At 43.2% G+C, this 22,725-nt stretch overlaps 1 protein-coding gene across 4 annotated transcripts in view; it reads right to left on the reverse strand.

Annotated features, from left to right (window-relative positions):
• RBMS3 (RNA binding motif single stranded interacting protein 3) overlaps positions 1-22,083 on the reverse strand; it is a 722,164-nt gene extending 700,081 nt beyond the window's left edge. The window contains exons 1-2 of one of the 4 annotated variants that reach the window (XM_072853929.1): positions 21,954-22,083; positions 21,084-21,274 (exon numbers count right to left, since the gene is read on the reverse strand). In XM_072853929.1, coding sequence (XP_072710030.1) covers positions 21,084-21,263 — 180 coding nt within the window. In that variant the 5' untranslated portion in view covers positions 21,264-21,274; positions 21,954-22,083. Of the gene's footprint in view, positions 1-21,083; positions 21,567-21,953 lie in introns of those variants that run through there. The other 3 variants (XM_072853928.1, XM_072853930.1, XM_072853931.1) reach the window with 3 other exon arrangements.
• Positions 22,084-22,725: the final 642 nt, after the last annotated feature.

Raw genomic sequence — 22,725 nt, forward strand, 5'->3', positions numbered from 1 at the left:
AAACCCTTGTTCACATTAGCATAGTCTTCATAAAGTTAATGAAACCAGCCTGCCCTTAACATAGCTGTAAAACCAAAGTAACTCCCATACAGGTGACTCAAATTAAACTGAGTCAGAACTGGCGTAAAGGAGAGTCAGGACTAAGAACATTATCCATCAGAGCAAAAAGCGATCTGCTAACACAGTGGTGTAAAACCATTGCAAAGCAGCCTCTGCGCGGAACGAGAGCTGCCTGACGCAGACTCCACCCTGACCCAGGAAAACACAGTAGTGGCACAACCGTGTTACTGGAGCTACATCACCACACAAACATCCTTTACACCCACAGGTCTTGCAGCAGAACTGGCCCAGTTGTTTTGTCTGTAGGGTAAAATATTTCTCCGTGTAAAGAAGAACCATGTTCCTACTTGAGCTTTAAAGAATTAGATAATTAGGGTGTATGAGCTTTAAGACCAGAAAGGATGACTAGAACATCTAGTTTGACTCTCTTGAAACAAAAGCCAAAGAACTTCACCCAGATACGCAAAATGAACAAAAACACCAAGAGGCAGACTTACATCACACCCTTTCCTAGTCGTCACTTAGCTAATCTTTAGATTTTTAGTCTTTTTAATCCTCCCTCATAAATCAATACCTCTAGCACCCAATTATTTTAGTAGCAGGCTCTCTGAGCTGTATCGTGTAAAGAAAATTAATGACCTTTAAAATGAAAGTTTACTTACACAGACATTAATTGCTATTGTAGCGCAGATGAACTGTTAAGCAGGCCCATGAAATGTTTTACTCAAGCACCTAATTCCAGAGAAGGTAATACTTTACTCAAATCCTTGGATAACAAAAGGTCAAATGCGATGAAGTTCCTATCAGAGAAACAACCTACTCAGGTCTATTTGCCAAGTACTGCAAACAAGTTAACCATATACATCATTAAGTTCTGAATCCCATTACGATCATATGGCATAAACCTGATTGCAATTACAGTGCCTTAGGCAGAAGATGTCATTTTAAGTAGAGAATCACTACTCTGCGCAAGTTTTATAAATGATTCTCATTGATCATCATTTCCAGTCAGAGGAAATAAAAGCATTAAATGGCCACTTTGATGTTGGAAGGGACCTTTCACCTGGCTCTTTCCCTAACAGATGAGGGTTACATTTACTGTGACAGCACCTAACCACATTTGGTGTGGCCTGTGATTTGATGGTACTGGTATCACATCAGCAGCAGGCTGAGTTGGTAAAACCATTACATGCAGTGTTTGTATCAGAAGTATGCTTATTAGTATCACAGGGAGTTGGAAAACGTAGGCATTTTCCAATTACCTACTTTACATTTCAGTAGCTAAAAAATGACACATAGCTATATTATTACCTACAAAGGGATTTTTCACAGGAACACACATTTTTCTTTTATATTTTTTTTCTGCTTAATGGATCTCAACTTTATTAATTTCAGCTCCAAAATGTTAGCATTCCCAATAACAACCAATAACCACAAGTAAGCAAATTGTAGGTAACATCGTCCTCTCCAAACAAAGAAAATATTGTATTTCTAACATAGTACTGCCTTTTTCAGTTAGCACAGCCATGTGAAATTAAATATAAAAGCTCTAGTGAGTGATTTTTTTACTAATTCTGTGTAACACATTTTGCAAAAGTGTCAAAAAGAAATATAGTTCAGTCGCTGAATATGGAATGGAAATTATTTACTTTACAATCCACACTTCTCTATTTACATAAAAATAACCTTGCTACAGCAGAAATTTTAGGCTAACACAAAATTAACGGAGTCCAATTGCATATTATTCTAAATGGGTTATTTTATAGCTATCGTAACATTAGATCTAAATACAAGACATACACTCACACTTGCAGTACATTTTAGGGCACATATAATATTTCAAAAAAGCGCAATAGGTGCGCATCAGAAAAGGGCTTTTCTAAAACTACCACCCCCTCTAAAAACTGTATTTGTATACATGCAGAAAAGTCTTATTTCAGTATTAATGTTACTTATCTGAGAATTACAATTGATATTCCCATAAGAAAGCCCGACAAAAACTTCCTGGCTGTAGAATGAGCCATGTATCACCTTTGTTTTATTTCTTCACTGACATATTTTTAGTGGTCCTTTACTGGCACAGTTTTGTTTTATATTGGTTTTACTAGCGTCCTAGCACTCATCACTGCTTGTTACGCATGCCTCTACAGCCCGTCCATGAAGGAAATGAATCATTACAGCTTTTAGTTACAGGGCCTGACTTTTTAATGCAAGCTGTAAGGCTCATGCTTCCATCCTCAGCATCACCCAGCACAGGGACCCTTCCATTAGACTGTGCTATTAGCCAGGAGTCCTCTGGAGAGCTTTACTTCCACCGGGAAGAGCCATAAACATGAGCTGCAGTGAACGCCAGCTGGGAAGAGAAATGCATTGCCGTATCTCTTTAAGGGAGGAAGTTGCTCCCCAGTGCAGCTGGCAAGCTGCTCTCAGGTTCCCCTTTGGAGCCAGCCAGAAGACAGCAGTTCATGTTCACCAGGAATTACTTTCTATTTGCTTTCATTTTCCTTTAGATTGAAGCAATATTTTAACAAACAGAATAAAACTTTAAAAGCTGCCACCGCCATATAGCTGGGACAGTCTGCAGGCTGCTGCTCTGGGAGCGAGGTGGTCCCTCAGTGCTTCTCTGGGGCTGAGGGAAAGTGGTATTTGTGCTAGCAGTAGCCATGAGCATGAGGAACACGTCATTATCTCCAAGCAGCTGCTGGGCCTCCGAGGGCCAGGGTTCCAGAAGCACCAAGCACCATCCCGCAGCCACACCAACGTGGGCTGGGAAACCAGAGCTTCCAGACCTTTGGTCCGGCTGCCTCTCCAGAGCTAGCTGAGCTTTTGAAATATCTAGGCTTTTTTCTGAGGACCTAAGAGGTAAGCACCATTTACTGCTGGGACTTCCATTTTTCAAAGTCTTGGCTCCACACCACCGAGTGTGGGAGTGCAACAGTATCAGGCTTTTCTGCAAGGAGTATCTTCAAGTAACAGGCTCCCCTTCAGCCTGCCATGAGTCCAGATGCCACTGTGAGTACCTCTCTTTCATTTGCTGAAATCAGATCAAATCTGAAGTGTTTCCAGCGAAATATTTTGGAAAAATCTTTTGACCAGCTCTGCTTCCCCATCTACCCATCAACTTTACCTCTGGTTTGCTGGGTCTAATGAAGCTGTGTCCTCAGAGATCCACAAAGAAGGACTAAAGAAATGAAGGGGAGGAGAAGAAAGTAGTAGGAAAAAAGTTAATCTTGGCTCTCTTGTCCTATGCCTGTCTCTTATTTACACTAATGAAGAAGAATAGAATAATAACAAAACAAAGAAAAATACATCCTCTGTACACAGAGGGTACTTCTCAGCCTTTGAACATGACTGGGTCATCATCAACAGCCTGTAGCCCTGTGGAGTACACAGTTCATGAGAGACAATCAGAAGACTTGGCGTGCAAACCAGGCCACAATAATGAGCAATGGCAGATTTGCATGTCAGGTCTTTCCACCATGGCACAATTAGTCTACTGATACTGTAGGCATGACTAAGGATGGTGGGATGTGAGGGTCGATGATAGGGACAAAGTGAATGATTAAATGGCCTTAGACTTAACTTGTGACCTCATTCCATCATAAACAGCAAACAGTGAGAGAACTCGCGTGTGGATCAAACAACCTGGCAGGGTTAGCTGAGCACGTGAGACAAAATAGCTACTGCACGCATTCTTGGGCTGCCACAATGTGCCGTCTGCAGCAGCAACACAGAAGATCCAGGTAGCAGCTGGGTCCCAGAACAACCTAGCTGCCTACCTGGGGAGATGATTAGGCTTCTTCCACAGATAACAGAGCAGCAGCTGCTGACTAAGGAGAGCCAAGAAGCAGCACAGACACCCTCAGTGTCTGCTGCAGAGCAGTAAGCAACAAAAGGCAAGAACCCACGTGAAAAAGAAGTCACTTTTCAGACTTCTCTTACTTGCAGCACACAGCTCTCCAGGCTGAACTGGGACCAACCCAGAAGTGCTGGTTAACTCTGCACTGCAGTCTTTCCCATTGCCTCCACAAACCCAACTCAGGAGCCTGATTCCAGGCTCTCTGGCTTTGATCAGCAAAATATAGTCCCCCTTAAGCTCCAGAAACTGTGTCCAAGAGGTGTCTTTGTGTGTCTAAGAGACTAGAGTCACCAGGATGAGGCAGCGGGATGAGAACAGGTCGTCTTTGGTTTCCTCCTCTGTCTGCATTGCTTCTCTATGGCTATTTACAAAGGGACCCCAGTTCATTTGATTAGCGGCTACAACCACGAACAAACCACCTAGTCCTATGACGCACTTCCTTTCCCAAGGACCAAGCATTAAGCAACACTGAAGGTCTTCCAGGCTGGTCCTATTTCATGCTCTGGTAACCAGATAAAGGTACTTTCTGTTATCTAAGTGTGTGGGAGAGACAGTCACCTTTACAGACAAATTGGCGGCATTTGCTCCTTAGAAACACTGAAATGCAGTGATTCAAACGACTAATGAGACTGGAACAGAGTTTGCTGTAGCTTTTAAGGCATAACCAGACATGATGAGCTTTTGGAAGGAAATGAGTACAACTGTGGTGATCTGTACAGGAACAAGAAATTGCTACTGGAGATCTACCCAGCCAGAATCCTGCAACCAAAAGACTTGCAGCTGCTTATAGGAAAGACATGGGAAAAAAGTCCTTTTGACCTCATTAATAGCAGACCAGCTTGAACCAAACAGGAATTTACCTTTTCCACCATTCTTTTTGTTTTTTAATCCCTACCATTGCAATTGGATACCCTTGTTACTTACATAAACAGGTGAGTGTATACATTAGTGCTGAACTTTCTAAGCATCAGCATGCTCTTGCACCATCAAGCTGCAGAGGTCTTTCCTTCTCCTTCACTCAAACCTCCCCCTTCAGTTAAGTCAAGACTAAGCCTACCCTGCACGTAACTCTCTGTTCCCCTGGAGTCCTGTTAAACTCTTGCCCTCAGAGGTATCTAGCAACAATGAGTTCCGTCAGCAGCTAGTTCACTGCATGGCAGAGCATTTCTTCTTGCTCACCTTTGATTTTGCCACTTTTAAGCATCACTGAATGCTCCTTGTTCTTCCCTGATGGTAGAATAGCATTTCTTGCTATGTAGAGCCTACACCTTCATTGTCTGTAACCTTTTATCATCTCACTTCTGATTCATCTGATTCATTTCCTCTCCAAGGTAAACAGTCCCAATCTTCTCAATCTTGCATTATATGAAAGTTTTTCCTTGTCTGTTTAAAAACTGATTTAGGTAAACAGTTAAAAAGTTACTCTGTTAGCTTAGCTTATACCTATAAATTACCCATGCATATTAAATTTGTATTAGCTAGGTTTAACTGAATTAAGTGTATCCACACAGGATTTTTCACCAAATTCCTAAAGTCAGTTTAAAATCATACCTTCTGTTAAAGCAGAGCAAACAAAAGTGTAGTTAGCATAGCCAGTTTCTGATCCACAAGGACTTCCAAGAAAATTTCAGAGTGCTCTGGGAAAGGGTGTATTTCAGCAGACCCCTCAGAGATAGTAATCTCCATTATCCTGGAACTCATGAAGCCCCCATGCATAGCAGGGAGTAATTCTTCTGGAATATTTTCCATCAGCCACACAGGGATTTGTTACAGAATTAACTTAACGTGTTTTATCTTGATAGCACCTCCATTTACGGGAGATAGTTTATTGCCTCGGCAAGTCAAACTGCTATTAAACCACAGATTTTAATTCAGCTGCAAGTGAGCTGCCCTATTGTACCCAGAACACAACAGAGATATAATGAAATCTGCTACAAAAATTAACTCTGAAAATATCAAATACAAGCATTGTTAAGTTTAAACAAAGGATATTTGCTAGTTCATTCCAAGACTTCGCTGCATTCAAAAATCCAATGAAAACTGGCTTTTACACACACAGACACACACACACTTTTGCTCATGGAATAAAAGTTTTAAATTATGGCTATTAAATGCATGGTATTTCTTAATGATAGCGTTCATTGTTATACTCATAATAATACATTTGACAGAGGAAAAAAAGAATAATTTATCAAAAAGCTGCCAATGGATTTTAATAAAAAGTACTTTCCAACAGAAGGCAACATCCTTATCTACTAGACTACAAAGTGCTTGGGTATTTCACAAGGAATTTAGAGGCACTATTTTGCAATAGAAACTTACTGAAAGTTACAAAGAAGCAAATAATTCTAAAAATCAAATATACAGGCCACTGAGTTGAAAGAAAGTAATTTCCCGCGTTAACATTAAGATCTGCTACACGTGCATACAAATTTTCATGCAAATCAGTCTTCACTTATTGTGTATTTTGCCTTATTTAATTAGAAATTTAAAAGACAGAAGAACCCCTACCCCCCTCCATTTTCCCTATTAACTTGTCTCTGCCAACAGCACCCTCAGGACGGTGTTTCCATTGAGGCTAATCACAGAGGAGAGGTGTGCACACAAACACAAGAAGACTAATGCTTAGGTTAGAGAGAGCAGCCACCCAGCCTGTCTGTCACGTTCACCTCTATTCACACGGTAATTGCTGTACTCTCTGGAAAGCTGACTAGACCCATCATGATCTCAGAACACTAGTTATCCCCTACTGAATCATTTTCAAAATTGGTAAATAATACGGCTAATATAAAAGGAGAGAATGTCAGGCAATTCAGCCTCAGAGGCCTCACTTTCACCGTATGCAGAGCCTTGGTGAAAGCAGCTGAAATACACACAGCCCATCCTGGTCACTGCTACAGCTGCGGTGCTGGCAGAGATGCCCCTTGTTCAGACTTGTGTCCACCCCATGCCCGTGTGTGTGTCCCCTTGGCACTCCCCTATAACCTTCATTCCTCTTTTCCCACAGGGAAACACGCCGGCAGCCTCCTGCCCTTGGCTGCTGCACGCCAGCAGGACCAGCTGGCTGGATGGGCAGAGCTGCTGTGGGAAAGGCCCACATTTCGCTTCAAAGCGCCTTCCTGCCAGCTCGCTTCCCCTGCCTAACTCCACTATCTATAGCTTTCAAATGCCTCCCCTTCGTAATCACACCTCCTACTATTCTGAAGACTATTTTGTGGGAACGCTGAACACATTTGTTGGCTCACTGGCCCCTAGCGCACTGACTGCTCATTCAATAACATTCACACAAGACTGGAAAAGACTTGTCATCCTCTTACTATCTGGCACTCCGTTACTAGTTTACTACTGTTTCCCTCTGCGGTACAGGTCCAAATTGGATGTCAGACACAGAAAAATGCCAGCAAAAGCTCCGGTTCGCAGTCAGGAACCAGTCACCGGACGCAGTCCAAAACCAGACACACACTGGCACATCACCATTAACACAAGGTTTGCCATGAGTAAGCCCTTTGCCATTCATCTTTTTGCCAGCGAGGACGGGGAAAAATAGGGTTATTGCAAAATTTTTAAATATTTGCAAGGTGCTAACATCCTATAATGATGGCATTAGTCAAAAACTCAGGCAGACAGTAGGACAAACAGATTCTCCCCCTTCTGCAGCCAGGTCTTCTCAGGAGCAAATTCCCACGGAGATCACACGACCTGCAGTGTAATTGTCTCCTGGTTGTCTAAATATGCAGGCAAGGAAGGAAGGGATTAGGTCCATAAGCCTGCCTGCTCCCTAGCCAGCCTGCCAAGCACATCGGCCATCCAGCCCCATTCTTCCCGCTGTCTGGTTCTGCGACTGACTGACTTTCCCAGACTCAGCAGAGCCACGTCAAATACAGCTGGGGCATTCCTGCCAGTGGCTGAATTGTCAGCTAAAATAATCACCTGGCTGTCACCAAGAGCAACACAGGTAGGGCAAAGGGGAAAAACCCAATACGCATGCTTTCAGTCAATATGGTAAACAGCTGACATATGGTAATTTTAAAGGGGTTGACAGGCTGCAGCAATTATAAAAAGGCTGACACTCAGCTGAAGGAGCTGACAGTTGGAAGTTACGCCCTAGCACAAAAGAGGAAAAATGAAAGCAAAATGTGACTGAACTGTTGTCTCGCATGCTCGTATTTTGTTGACAAATGTATTTGTAGGTATGAGAATTCGGCCCTTTCTTAAGAGTGTCACCACCGGCTGCTGATAAAAAAGCAACCTGAATCTATTACAGATGTGTTACTCTTCAAACTGATGCTCCTGCAAGAGCGAGAGGACAAAGCATTCTGCTCTTATAAATCTGTTGTGCAGGCTAGCACAGGCTAGTTGTATCAATAGCAATATTTGACATTGTTACACATCTCTTCTCCATGGAAAAAAAGAGACTAGTTGGAATCTGAAATATTGCATTATAACAAAATACATCTTTAAACGTATCACCCTAGGAAAATGCAAGTTTGCCAATGGTTTCAAATTTTAAATATATTTTATTTTTAAGATGCTTCAAACCATTGTTCAGTTATTACACTAGCACTTTATATGAACTATCTACTACCAAAAATAGATTCCAGTTAGATATAGTCTTTTAGGATATCACTTCCACAGCACACTTGTTTTACTGAGCTCTAAGACTGTTTTTGATATAGTAGGAAATACAATTTTACACTGTTGAAATATTATACTTAGTGCTACATGAACATATAAGTATATAGGTTTCATCATAGCAGCAATGTTTAAATACATAGAGAGAGATGGTACTTCCCCCTCAAAAGCTTGAAATTGCACGATCTGATCCTGCAAGTGTGCACACCTGACTGTGAGACTGCTGTGAGTAATTTTATTTACAGTTGCATTCATTTTATACAATTGTCAGGTAATTCATATCAACTTTTGGAGCTTGAGTGCATGTGAAAACTCTGTGTAGATGCAGTTTCATTTTAAAAAGCATCAAGGCATTTTCCAGCACAGAATCATACAAGAATGAAGTGGAAGACGTATGGCATTCTCCTGCTCCAAGGCAGAAAAATTCCTAATCCCAAACAAAACCTCATCAAGGGGGGTTCTGTCTTTTGTGTGGAATAGAGTAGTATTTGGACTATGCATGTTCAGTAAAATTGTTATTTTAACAAACTTTAAACCCCCAGATTTATTTCAAACTGCGACCTGTCCATGTTCCCTCCTTTTTCTCCAAACGTGAAAATTATTCCCAAAATTATACTGGGCAAAACACTTCTCTTACAACCTGGAAGAGCTTAATGCACAGAAGGGAGTTGCAATTTCCCATTCATGCTATAGCATGTCCTTCTGCTAGGTGTGTAAATATAAGAATCCTTTAAACTGTTAGTGCACTGACAAGGCACATCCAACTACCTCATCTGAGCCTACTAATCCACCTTCTTCTGGATTACTTTTTAACAATCTGTACCTCCGCGCTCCCTTCTGCATAGTTTCTACTCATAACAAGTTCTACTTGGTCATAAATCATTTCAAGAAGGTAAAATATAACATGCTCTCTAACCTGTGAAAAAGTGGTGAACTTCCTTTGCCAGTAGGATACAAAATTTGTCCTTAGCCTACTGTGAAGTAAAAAATTAGATCTCAGCTTTAAAACCGTTGTTAGCATTTTAGAAGCACTTTTCCAAACTCTGTGGTTTTTAAATTTATTAACCTATTAGTCCTTTTGACCCTTGCACATCTGGGCTGATGCTAAAGCTGCTGTCAGAGAGGTACAGGAATACTCACATCAAGGGTGCAGTCTCTGCCCTCTGTTCCCGAGTCCACAGGAGCGTTGCCAGCACATGCCGGCACAGGTTTGGAAGGAGATCAGGAAAGGAGACAGTAACAGACTACAGATCAGAGGTGACACTTTGTCCCCCGCTATGGCCAGTATTGCACTGGCATCCAGTACCACCTGGACAGACAGAGTATCCAAAGAGTATTTTACCTATGGTGAATGTGCCCCCAGATACTTCAGATCAAGCAGTGGCCTGCCATACAAACAGGTCCCACTCCCTCACACTTGCTAACACAGAGGAAGATGGACAAACTGCCTTGTTCTTCTTTTCCTTAACTTTGCACTTAAAATATATCACTAGATCCATTGCTGCATTTATGCATTTTCTATTGTTTTGGCTTTTAAATGTGAGTTTTATTATTCTTGCCTAACTGTTGCACATATGCTTTTTCCCCATTATTTTACACACCACTATAATACAACAAATCTTGGTTGGAAGCAGAACTTAGTATTTTCTGCCTTTACTCTGCACAATACATATACTTCTGTTCGTGCACAGAGTAGCTTGGTGCACAGTGCTTTTCTGTACTTATCATTTGGTACCTCACCTTTTAAATTCTCTGCAGTGATCTCTGCAGTGACCTCTGCAGGACCACCTTTCAGAGGTCCTGACCCTGACTGCTGAAGTCCTGTACTCCTCCTCATAGTCTTCTGGGTAGCTGTGACAGTCTCTGCCGCAGCGTTAGAAGGGAACCCATAATGTACGACAAAGCAAGGACCACACTGCATGCTGAGACTATTGATACCACAGTACTGTGTGTCAACAGGTGCAACTGCTCTGACCTGCACCTTAAAAATGGCAGAAGTTCTACCTGTGACAGATTCATCTATAATTTTCCTTTGCATAGGTGAGAAACAAGCCACCTGTATTAGCAAATAAGAGAGTAACGGTTTAGGCATCTGTTAAGTGTTGTATCGCTGTGTCTTCCTGCTTCTAGTTCTTAACAATAACATACAGTACATAATACATAGGTGCCTGTAACTTGTGGTTATCTAATTTTAATGGCTCTGGTCTCTTCCAGTTATTACCATCAGGTAATGACCATATGGATGTATGGCTAAGAGGTGTCATGATACGATCATAGGTAACATGCACAGACAGTTGTGAAATGCAGACCGGCATTGCAGAATGACATCTTTTCATGGGCTTTGCTTGCACCTGCAGACAACATGGGTGTTATAGATAGTTCTGAGCTACCACAGTCCATGGGACAGCGTGATCTAACAGATAGCCTGTTGTGAGGATGTAAGTCTAACTCTAAAACAATAGCAGTTAGGTATAATGGTGACTGCATTACTTGACCAGTTAGTAAGAAAGACTTCAGTAACTGTTTGGCATGCAACAGCATGCAGAAGGATATGACTATGAAAGGTGGTGAGTCTTACCAACAGGCGGAACGTGCACAGCAGAGACTAGACCAGACAGAGAAGCCAGAGCCTTGTTGCTGCCCTGAGCAACATTTCCCAGCACTGGGTGACTCCAGTTCTGATGTAGATCTGGCTGATTATCTCATGACAGTCCTGTGGTATGACCCTTCTTGCAAAGATTCCGTGAGCCACACTGACCTTGATCGCCTCTGACTCTCTAGCCTCCACATGGCTTCTCTTATAATTGATTCATCATTTATTTATCTTCTGCACAGGGTGTGTCCTCTTGACGGGTTCAAGAAGCGGCACGTTCGGTCCCCATTTTAAGGTCTAACAAGGCTATGCTTCGCATAAGACCACAACAGCAGGTGACGGTAAGCTTCCATCGCATTAGCCACCTCCCTACTGTGGGAGGCAGATAAAGTCAGGTTCAGGATGAATGTTTGACCCTTTGTTACTGCTTTGCTCCTCTTGGTCTCTCGAAAACCTGTATGGCTTTCCTTCCCATTAAGCTTGCTGGTTTCCTCCCTTCTCCCTCTGGGAACGTATTCATGGCCTCCTCCAAACTTAAGTGTTCTCTGTTTAAACAAAAATTTCCCCAAGTGCACAACAGGCACACTTTAACTGCACACACTTAAGTGACTACAGAACATCTGTGGATGTCTGACTTTGAGGTCATGCCAGCAAGCTCACCATTTCCCTGCATCCATCTTAACAGCCATCTGATAATGGTGTGTCATTTCCTGTGTCGCACTGCGTGCGCATGGATGTAGATGATAGTGTGGATGGTGGCTGCTCTGCTTACGGTAGAAGTCAGTTTATCACTTGGAAATTTCAGCATGTCCCCCTGACACAGTAAAGTTGAAACATGCTTCCAGTTACAAATCAGTTCAAACAGGCGCACACACACACTTCTCATTCTCTATAACCAGACTGAGCTTCCTGAGATCACTTATTAGATCAGCGAAAATTTAGTCTAAGAGCACATGATATGGGAGTCATGGGAGAAATAAGACAAGACAAAAAATGGGGATTGTTTCACTTCTAAGATCTTTGGGGATATCCCTTCTAGCCTGTCACATCTCAAACCCAACTAACATAAATGTTATTGTATCTGTTGGCTTTGGCAAGGACTCGCTGTTGCCTTTTATTAGATATGAAGCAATAGGTGGGAGAGAGCGAGCCAATTAATTATTAAAAGTGGCTTTCACATGCTTTGAAAGTCTGCATGTCCTCGAAGCACACTCAATAAAGTTAACAAGGCTAACCAGGGCACTGTATAATGTCTGTGAAGCCCAGATAGGCATTTTGCAAACTCTGCGAGATTCTGTTGTGTGCTTCCTTAACTCCACATGGACCCAATACACACTTCATAAAGTTCTTTCGTCTCAAAATACTAACCTTACAAACTCCTTCCTTCCAGTCCTACTCAAAAGTTGCTGTTTTCAATTAGCTTTCCAGAAAGGACTCCCTCTCTGCCCTCCGTGCCACTCCCTTTCACTCTTAATTCACCTTAAGAGCAGAAGTTATTTACATCCTACCCCCACATAATGTGCTCACCTGCCCCTCCGTGAGGACTTGAAATTATCCTTTCCATGTTATGTCTGATTCACATGGTAACTACCTCAAGGCAGTAACGTACTCTTTTTGAATTCTCAGCAAAGCACAATGCATATTTATTACACTGTAGCTAATATCAAGTTACTACTAAATAAAACAGCTACAACAATTATCTTTGGTAGATACTAGCCCTTTAACTCCCTTTCCACAAAGACTTATCTTGAGCATGTTAGTTTGGATCCAAAAAGAGATTTTCTGCTATGGGCTCCTGGAAATGAATATAGACTCAGTAATAATCTCAGTCAGACAACCATCATTAGTTAATAGCGAAGAAGAGGTGTCAGTGGTGCTTGAGGTACTTGCTGAAATCAATTAGCACGGACCCTATGCTAACGGAACAGGCATAGGTTCCACACCATTTTATTTTCATTCTCTGGTCAATTATAACAATCCTTTGCAGATGGTCTAGAACTAAATGGGGAAATACTCATTTTATCTCCCTGCAGTATTTTCAGTTGTTGATCACATTATCACTTTGAACAACTTGTGTAGAATATCTTTTCAAAAAGAATAAACTCTGAAACTATAGGCCAAGGTGTTCAATGGAATGAACCCAGAAGCCCGGGAACAGTAAATATATTAACCAAGCTTTGGGGCTTGAGTCTGTAATTTTTATTCACCCAACACTTGTTTTTCAGTCAAGGAAAGTATTTCTATTCTGCTTCTATAACAAGATTGGTCTTCATTTAATAGAATGTATAATGAAAATAACAGCTGTATTTAAACACATGGCAGAAGCCATTAGGCATGGAAGAATTACTCTTTTTCTAGTAAATCAGGGCTGTCTAACAAATTTTATACATGACTGTCCTTGTCCATACTGTGAGCCAAATTGTGTCTTGTTTTATCCCAGTTAAGATGCACTGGTTACTATAGTTCCTGGAACAAGTCATATTCCCCTTATAGCTCAGAATGCAATGTGGGGAAATGAAACAAAACAGAAGTCTTCGTTATAGACAGAGGAGAATTCCAGAGCCATGGAGAAAGGATGATGAGTGAGGAAGGAGAGAAACTACTGTAGAATACTTAATATCTGTAATATCTTTCAGATCTGTCCTGTTTTCTTCTACATGTTTAAATATCACATTAGAACCTGATCTGAGCACTACTTTCATGGAAATTATCATCAGTGCTTCTGTTGTCATTTTTCCTATTTACAGCTGCAGTCCCATTTTCTTTACTATTTGGGTATTTTTTGAGACAAGTTCTTAGAAACTAATAACTCTACTGGGACTGTGCAACTTTTTATACCCTTACTGGATAATTACTACTGGCAGCTAGTCAGTACAGAAATCCACCTAGCACATGCTCCTGGGAAATAATCCCAGCCACTATGTCAGCGGCATGGCTACAGCCAGGCAGAGAACAACCAAATATGGAACCAAACAAAAACTGAACCACTTCACACATCAGTAACTATACTTCCCTCTTAGCTCCAAGCAATTAAGTAAACCTTAACCTCAGCCTAGTAACAATTACTGTGCCGTAAGGGTGCAGTACGACACAGTAAGCTTTTACCACAGATAGAGATGGTCTAAAAACACTGTGAGCATCTAGCAAAACACTGGGAATAGCATGCAACAACATGGGTATTGTTCTTTTCTAGCTTCATTGATTATCCATTGTTTGAAGCCTCAGATTCGTTACAAGCTGGCACTCAACCCTTGGACAGGAATTCCTGTGAATACTGGGCTTTTGAGAACAAGCCCTACATTAGTGAGAAGGATATGCCATGCACTGGCCAAGCTCTGGGCTGTCATGTGCGGTCCTGAATAGGACTGCTTTCCAGTCTCAGCACATAGGCACGAACACATACACTACATCTGAGTCAAGGCAATGTCCCAACTGCTCAAGAGGAGATAACAATGCCCTTTTCAGTGCTGCATCTTCCTCTGAGTAGGAATCCTCGCAACCCTTCTGCAGCCAAGACGAATTTGCCTTTAGCCAGAGAGCCAGTTCTGTGTCTTCTGCATACAAAATTTGTGGTTGTGCTTCCGATGACTCAAGAGTGTTGTTTAGCTCCCACCCATGATGTTCATTGTTTATGTCCCTGGATTTGTTACCTAATCAACTACATGTGCACTTAATTTCACTTTGTAATTACGATAAGTAGTACTTACTTTTCACAAAATCTCTGCATTACAATGAATATTTGTATGTTTACCCCAGGAACCAGTCAGAGTATGATCAGCTTTTCAAGCTTCATCCACTTATTGATCAGTTGGTTGAAAAATTTAAACAGCTGTTCGCTCTTTGCCAAAACATTTCTCATGCAATTTATTTAAGAGAACTATTTTAAAGAGTGTATTCTTCTTTCAGAAGTTTCAGTATTGGGTAAGATTTTAAAGAATCATTCATATGCGCTATCATGTATGTTGTTTTAGTACAGACGCAGGCAAAGCGCAGAAATCAGTTCCTCCCTCTCCAACTTTATGCTTTAACTCTAACATAAAACCAGTGCTAGACCTCATTCTCCACATTCCAGATAGGCCACCTGAAAATAAATACATTTTAAATGTGTATTTACTCTACCTACGGTAAGATTCTTTCCCGTATCAGTAAAAGGAATTCTCAGAATATGAGATAAAAAGTTATTTTGGAGCTATGAAAATTATGGGGCCTGATTCTCAGTATCTCTTCTCCTTATGGATTCTCTGATGTCTAATAAAATATGGGTTTATTAGTCTTGCCTTCAGTTGAGGTACTAACAGTTTCTCTCTTTCTCTCTATTCCTCTCACCTGCTTATTTTTGTAATAAAGGCACAATTTTAGGCTCATCTAAGGATTCTCTCACTAGAAGGCAAGAGAAGTGTGAGAGGCAGAGTACATCAAATGCATGGAAATGCAGAAGACCTGCCTGCAAAGCAAGGTTCTCAGTTCACAGTGAATTTACTCTTTTTAATTTTTTTAAATTTGACATTTTTTTTAATTCTCCTCAAAGCAGATGGCTCCTGGACCTTGCTCACTGAAACATGTTAATGGCATGGTTTAATAGCTTTGCTGCCCACAGCAGCAATAGAAAGGACCAAAATCTCCCTTCCAGAGGCACCTGCCAGGCACTGTGGCTCTGGGCAGCCGTTCCAGGCAGACACGTCTGGGAGCCTCCCCACGCTGCCGTGAATTAGAGCCTGCCCCAGAGCTGTGACCTGGGAGTCTGCAGGACAAAGACCTGAATAGAAGGGACTCAGCATGTCCTGGGTCTGTGGCTTTGGGACAGACTCACCACCCAGACAGCCACCAGGCTCTGGAAACTCTGGAAGAATGGGGTGCTAGCACAGAATAAGCTTTTTTTCAGACCATTTCATCAGGAAGACACTGAACTATGCAGATCAATACCAATATCATGATGGCCCACAGCATGGTAAGGAGCAGCTTAAGAATGAAGAATAGGTGCTTAAAAGTGGACCTGAAAAAGACAGAGTTGATGTCGATGGGCTGAGGAATGATTTCTGAAACATTCTTAGCAATGAGTTAGAGAAAGACCCATTATTCTCCAGTTCTGTCCATACTTTAAAGATACACTGGAATTTCTGTCTGACATCAAACTCTCAGAATAGCAACAGCCGCAGGTAAAATTTTCTGCCATCTCTGGGTGGCTAAGAATTTATCCATCCAGGCAGACAATGGCCTGACCTTGACTATTCAAGCCTGCATTACATCTTGGCAGGACCATAGCCCATGGTACACCTGGCACAAAGCCTTCAGTACGCGGAAACTCCAGCTAATACAAGGTGTTGCATTTTATACGATTATCAGGAGAAGCTGCTACCATCAGCAACTGGTAGTGTTGTCTATCTCTGCTTTCTTTGTCCCACACACTCCAGACTTGTTTCCCTTATCCACTACTGATTTCAGTTTCAGCTTTTGGATCTTAACTTCAAGTTGCTCAATGGGCTACGTCGAGGTTATCTGAAAAAACACCTAAACCTCCAGGAAAAAGACAGTGGTTGACAACCACTCTCCTGTGCACAATGGAACTGCCTAAGGTAAGATAAGCACATCTGACCTGAGACTGGAGCGATCCGCCCCCAAAAAGAAACTTCCCACCATCTGCTTCAAGCATAAATTGCATTTCTTAGGCCTTCTCTTCTCTAAATGTAAACACGTAGTAACATACGGCTTTTCAAAACAAACAAAACTAAATACATACAAGAAATTATTAAAAAATAATTGCCCCTGAAGAGTCTTCCACTCTTCCTGACCTATGGCTTGTGGAGGATGAGTGAACAACCACCGTATTGTTGATAGCAGTAGTCCTGTAAATACACTAGTGGAAGGCTTTCAGAGACTGATGATTAGATCAGATCACGTGTACAGCAGAACAGAATTCCCAAGTTAATACGAAGTGTCTTTCCCCAAAGCACTCAGCTTTTCCCCTCTAGAAGCTCACACCTGGGTACCACTCTCGCACAGCAATACCACAGGTCGGAATTCTGGGAAATGACATACAAATAAGCCCACAAAACACTTCAGAACTCTTATATCAAACACTGGCAAATTGTTTTTGAACCAGAATACAACGTACTCAGCCCAGATAAGCTTGCTTTTGCTGTAACCTTGGTGTGCTCATTTCCATGTAAATACACAAAAGGTTCTTCACCTTGGAGCTATTTCACAGGGGTTTTCGTATCTATCTGGAATGTAGGTATAAAGTCAAAGCTCTGGGTGTGCTTGTAAATCATTTGTGCTAAATGATTTGTGCAAACCTCAGATATACAGAGGTTCTCCTCAGTGGAAAACAAAATAAAATGTTCTTATTTGGGTGTGCAACATTACATTACCAAATCCATACCAAGGACCAACTTTTGGAGGACTCGGGGGCTACACAATACTTTGGAAAATGGACACAGTGTAACACACTGGCTGTAGCTAAGGGCTTGAAAGTCCTAACTTGGCATACCACCCCTGGGAAAATTCTGGCCATAATGTCCGCTGTGGCAAATGTCACCCATAGCCACCAATCTGCAAAGGAATTGCAGAGTTGCCTTCAACTCTCAAAGTGCTCCTACACCGATCCTTGCAAAGATGCTATTACTCGAATATAAGCTGGAAAGAATCCTCAGTAAAATTTATGGGCCTGCATCCCCTTGCACCAAGTCACGGAGTGGCAAGACGGCGTGAGAGCCCACCCACGCAACCTGTCGCAGGCTTCAGCTGCACCTCCAGCCAGGAATAAAGAGCCAGGATTGCACGTTGTTCTCTCCCCCGGTCACCCACTTTGCCATACTGGAGAACGTCAACATGCTGCTGCATATAGGGTTAGACCTACATGCTTTTAACTAAAATAACAGAAAACATTGTAGGAGTGTTAAAAAATATTTTCTGATGTGTTTTGCTTTAAGAGAAAAACTAGTATCCTTATAGAGTCAACTGTCTTCTAAATCTTACATGCTATTATTTCTCCTTAATTTTCTCCCACCTAAATGGCAACTATGCTTTAAAGCACCAAGTACTGTATACTTAATAAATTATAAAGTCAATCTTTGTAATTTCTCTTCTCATACATTGGTCAGAGATGGTTTCAACACGGAAAGATATATGGGAGGTAACCTAGGTCTTCCTCCAAAAAAGCACTTAAGCATACACTTCAGCGTGTCAGCATCCCAGCTGAAGACAGTGGGATGTATTTCAAGTTACGCATGTGTTTCACAATTTTATTAAAGTTCAAAGACAAATAAAAAATGGACATACAGCAGAAAAAACCTCCAATATCCATAAAATTGACACTATGGTAGTACTTTCTCCTGAAATTCTACAGAATTAGGAAAATACTTTCTTTGGTTAATTCAGCAATGTTCCTTTTGGAGGCAGTGACAAAAAATAGCTTTATTAGAGCATAAATTTCACCCAGCTCCATTTAGATGTAAGCAAAACTCTTTTTACCTCCAGTGGAAATGGAGCTCAATGATAAAATAGAAGATTTTTTTATAATTGAAGCATGATCCCAAAAAGCAAGTCCTGACAGTGGAATCATGAGATGTTGTAAAATCTTAATATTTAGATATTCATAAGTATACATGTGTCAGGAAATCAGGTTCTAATGTCCTTTACAATTTCCACGTAGAGTGCTTGCACTTGTAGGATGTATCAGTGTGCCTCTGACATTCGTTTAAGGGTCAAATAAACAATGGTATTGTTATTTCAATCCATTTAGAAAGTTCTTAGATGATGTTTCCAGCAACACTTGGGTTTTGTTTTGTGGTTGGAATGTTTTTTTCACAATAGTGTTGGATTTTACTATCACTTTTATGGGTTTTCCCCTTCTCACCACATTTCTGGTGCCACTATTTTACCAGATATCTGAAATACTTCTGCACTAATAAGAAGTACTGGTTGTCCTGGGACAGCATCCAGAAAAGATACATACATTTAGGGAGGTTTGAAATATCACAGCTTCCCAAAAATACAAGCTAGTCATTGCAACCACCTTGGCAATGGCAAGCCTGGAAAAGCTGATAGTGGATTTAAAAAAAGGAATATATCACAGCACTTTAGCATGGCTACAACTAGGACAAAAAAAGGTAGCACTTTTGTTTCTATGTCCAGAAAATGCTGGCAAATACAGAATAAAACAATGCAATACTGAGTTATCTAAACACGTTAATTAGCCACACCATAGAGAATCAGGCCTTCTCTAGAGTTCATTCACCTTCAGTCACACCTTGTTTGCCGTCCTCATGTCCACGATTGGTAAAACATTAGACAGACTGTGTGGCACATCAGAAAGTAACTATTGAGCGTGGATTTCTGCTGATGGCAGGGTTTTTAAATGCTCAAGGCACTGCCACAACCAACTCGTGTAAATGGCAACCTTGGCTCTACATTTTAATTATTTTTAAATAAAAGCATTTTAAGTTCCAGTAAGTAACACGATGCAAGGAAAGGGATCCTAGAAACAATCACACACACGCAAATCATTTAGTTACATACAGTAACATGCAGTCTCGACAGAATGAAATATTCATAAACTCAAGGGAGATGACATTCTGTGTTCCTCTACCACAATATGTAAACCACCAGTTACCATTTTAAAAATAAAGTCCTTGTATCCACCTTATTAAGCTGTACAGGCCCTGTTAAAATGATCAGTCACCGATACTCTCTTTTAATTAAAACAATAGGACAGATTTTACCGAACAGTAAGAAACCTAACAGTATAGGAGGTAAATACCACAAACTCGGGGTCTCCAGTTAGGGATACCATTTTTTCAAAATACCTTGTATTTTTCATGACAACTGCAACTCTAGTCATGCAAATACATGGTGTGACATAGTTGTTGCATTCATTTATTGCATTGCTGGTTTACATTCCTTCATTGTGTTACTGTTCTCTTACACATTTCTAACAAAACCAAACTATAGTAAAACTAGTTGAGGAAACACAGCTCAAATCCAGTACATGGCAACATTTCTTTTTTCCTTTACGCTAGGATTATCATCTGTTTCGGGGTACCTGTCCACTCAGGGAATTATTCGGATCTCAATAAAACATAAACGGATGTGTTTTACAGTCTAGCACACACGGATGACTCCTTGCAACAACCACGGTATTACGATGAAACTTAACACATTTATCAGTCTCTGCCTGTTACAGACCCAGGGACAGAGCAGAATTCATCGGCTTCGGTGTGGTAAACCCACGCCGAGAAAAATGAATGGAAACGAAGACAGTGCCCATAGACAAAAGCACTGATCAACGCACTCCGCTGACATTATCTTAATGGCAACCTTTTTGCACCCCATCCTCCCTACTTTCCGATTCTTCCAGCAGCAGACATATCCGCACTAGAGGATGCGATCTGACCCATTTCTCGGCGAACTCCGTCACCCACAGGTTTTCGCTCGGCAGCGAGCAGCCGTCCCCCGGTCCACAATGACACAGCAGGGCTGGAGGGACACGGCGCCCGGGCTCCTTCCCCCAGGTGACTCGCCCCTCGCCGCCGGGCCACAACCCAGGCGAGGGGCGGCGAGCGGCGGCCCTGCCGGCGCTGGCCCCGCGAAGTGAGGTAAACTTTCGCGGCGGCACCTGGGCCGCCGCCCGCGGCGCCGCTCCCGCAGGGCGGGCGGAACAATGCCCGGCGCCCCGGGCCCCGCGGCGGCGGCCCCGCGCCTCCCCGCCCCGCCGCCCCCGTGTCCTCAGACAACCTCCGCCGCCGGCCCCCCGCCTCCCGCCGCCGCGCTGACAAAGGGCGGCGCGGGGCTGCCCGCGGCGGCGCGGCCGCGGCCGCGGCCAGGCGGGAGCGGGCGCGGGAGCGGGCCCGCCGCCCCCGCCCGCCCCGCCGAGCGCGGCCCCGGGCAGCCGGCCCCTCCGGCGGGCGCGGCGCCGGCCGGCGGGCGGCGGAGCGGACCTACCTTTTTGTCCTCTTTCTCGCTGCCGTGCCTCCGCTCCGGGTGGCCGCTGTCGGCGGCGGGGGCCGGCTCCGCGGGCTGCCCATCGCGGTGGTGCGGGCGCTGGTGCGGGCAGCCGCCAGACCCCGCCGCCGGGGGGATGGGCTCCGGGCACGGAGAAACTCCCTTAACATCCATCTCCATCTTCCAGTTCACTGTATTGCGAGACAAAAGCAGGCAAACACTTTCCACCACCCCGCGTCTTTCTCGTGCCTTCCCTTCTCTCTCTTTTCTTTTTTCCCTTCTTTCTTTCCCTTTTTTCCCTTCCTTCCTGCCTTTTCCCCCCCCTCAGGAGGCCGTGACACGCATGGCTCTGGCCGCGGCGGCTGCACCGATCCGGCGGCTGCAATTCTCCCCTAGATCCTCCAGACTTTTGTATCCAGCGTGTGTGTGCGTGTGTGTGTGTGTGTGTGTGTGTGTGTAAGAGTGAGTGAGTGTGTGTGTGTGTGTGTGCGTGCGCGTGTGCGCGCCTGTCCTTGGTACGATGGCCTTCAATCGCCCCGAAAGAGCAAACGCTAACTAAGCAGATCTCTCGCCACGAAGATCAACTCCCGGCCCCAGTCTAACCGTGGTGGTTATTTACTTTACGCTATCTATGTCCCAGGCCCGGACAAGCCCTTCTGGCTGCAGCCCTTGGAACAAAGTTAACTGGAGGGAGCCGAGCCCGGGGAGGGGGTGGGGGCGAGGGGAAACCAGCGGGGTTTAACACGGGGGAACTGACAATAACCCGGTAATGTCAAGTAAAAGTTAAACCTCCCCCTTCCTCCCCTCCCCCTCCCCTCTCCACATCCCAGGCAAGCGCAATACAGCAAAGCAAAACAAGCGATTTCAGACCTGTGCAAGGTGCTGGTGGCGAGAAGAGACGAGCATTTACCCGATTGTTGCTTTTATTTTATTTTCCCCCGGCCTCCCCACCAGCACCACCCGCTATTGCAAATGTGGGCTCCTTGATGTTAATCTCCTCTCCGTGGTCTGAGTGTATGTGTGTGACTGGAGCTCCCTCTCTCTCAGGCTGCCAGCGCCACGCAGCATTGCACAAGGAGAACTGGAGTAAGGAGAAAAACAAGAGCAAATCCGGGCTGGAAATCTAAATCAGTACCAGCCACCGGCTCTCCGATTTTATCAACACAAACACAAGAAGAGGAGGGAAAAAAAATCGTGTGTCAGCTCCTAAATCGGTCGTGACTGCAGCGCGCACACGATTATTTTATTCCTCGTGTTAGCTTCCGTCTCAGACTGAAGTTAGGCATGGTGGGGAAAAATGCAATCTCATTAGAAGTGTTTTATACCAAAACCAGAATGTCCTTAGTGGTGCCAGAGCCAAGGCAACTCCTCAGCTATTCCCCTTTTCATTTTGAGGAGATGAATGGCGAGCACAGACCCGACCGTTCATAAATCAGGACACCATCAGGTGACCAGTCTGCACTTCTAAATATAACTCCACATTGTCCTGAGGAGCAGCTGCTTTGAAAGTTGACTGGGAACATCTACTAAGAGCCTGCAGTGGTAAGATACATACCTGATCCATACCTCATCTGTCGGACGCGTATACTGACCTCTCCAATAGCAACTACCTGCTCCGCAGAGACTCTGGGCCACATCCTCA

The sequence above is a fragment of the Ciconia boyciana genome, chromosome 2 (genome assembly GCF_034638445.1).
Source record: "Ciconia boyciana chromosome 2, ASM3463844v1, whole genome shotgun sequence".
NCBI lineage: Eukaryota > Metazoa > Chordata > Aves > Ciconiiformes > Ciconiidae > Ciconia > Ciconia boyciana.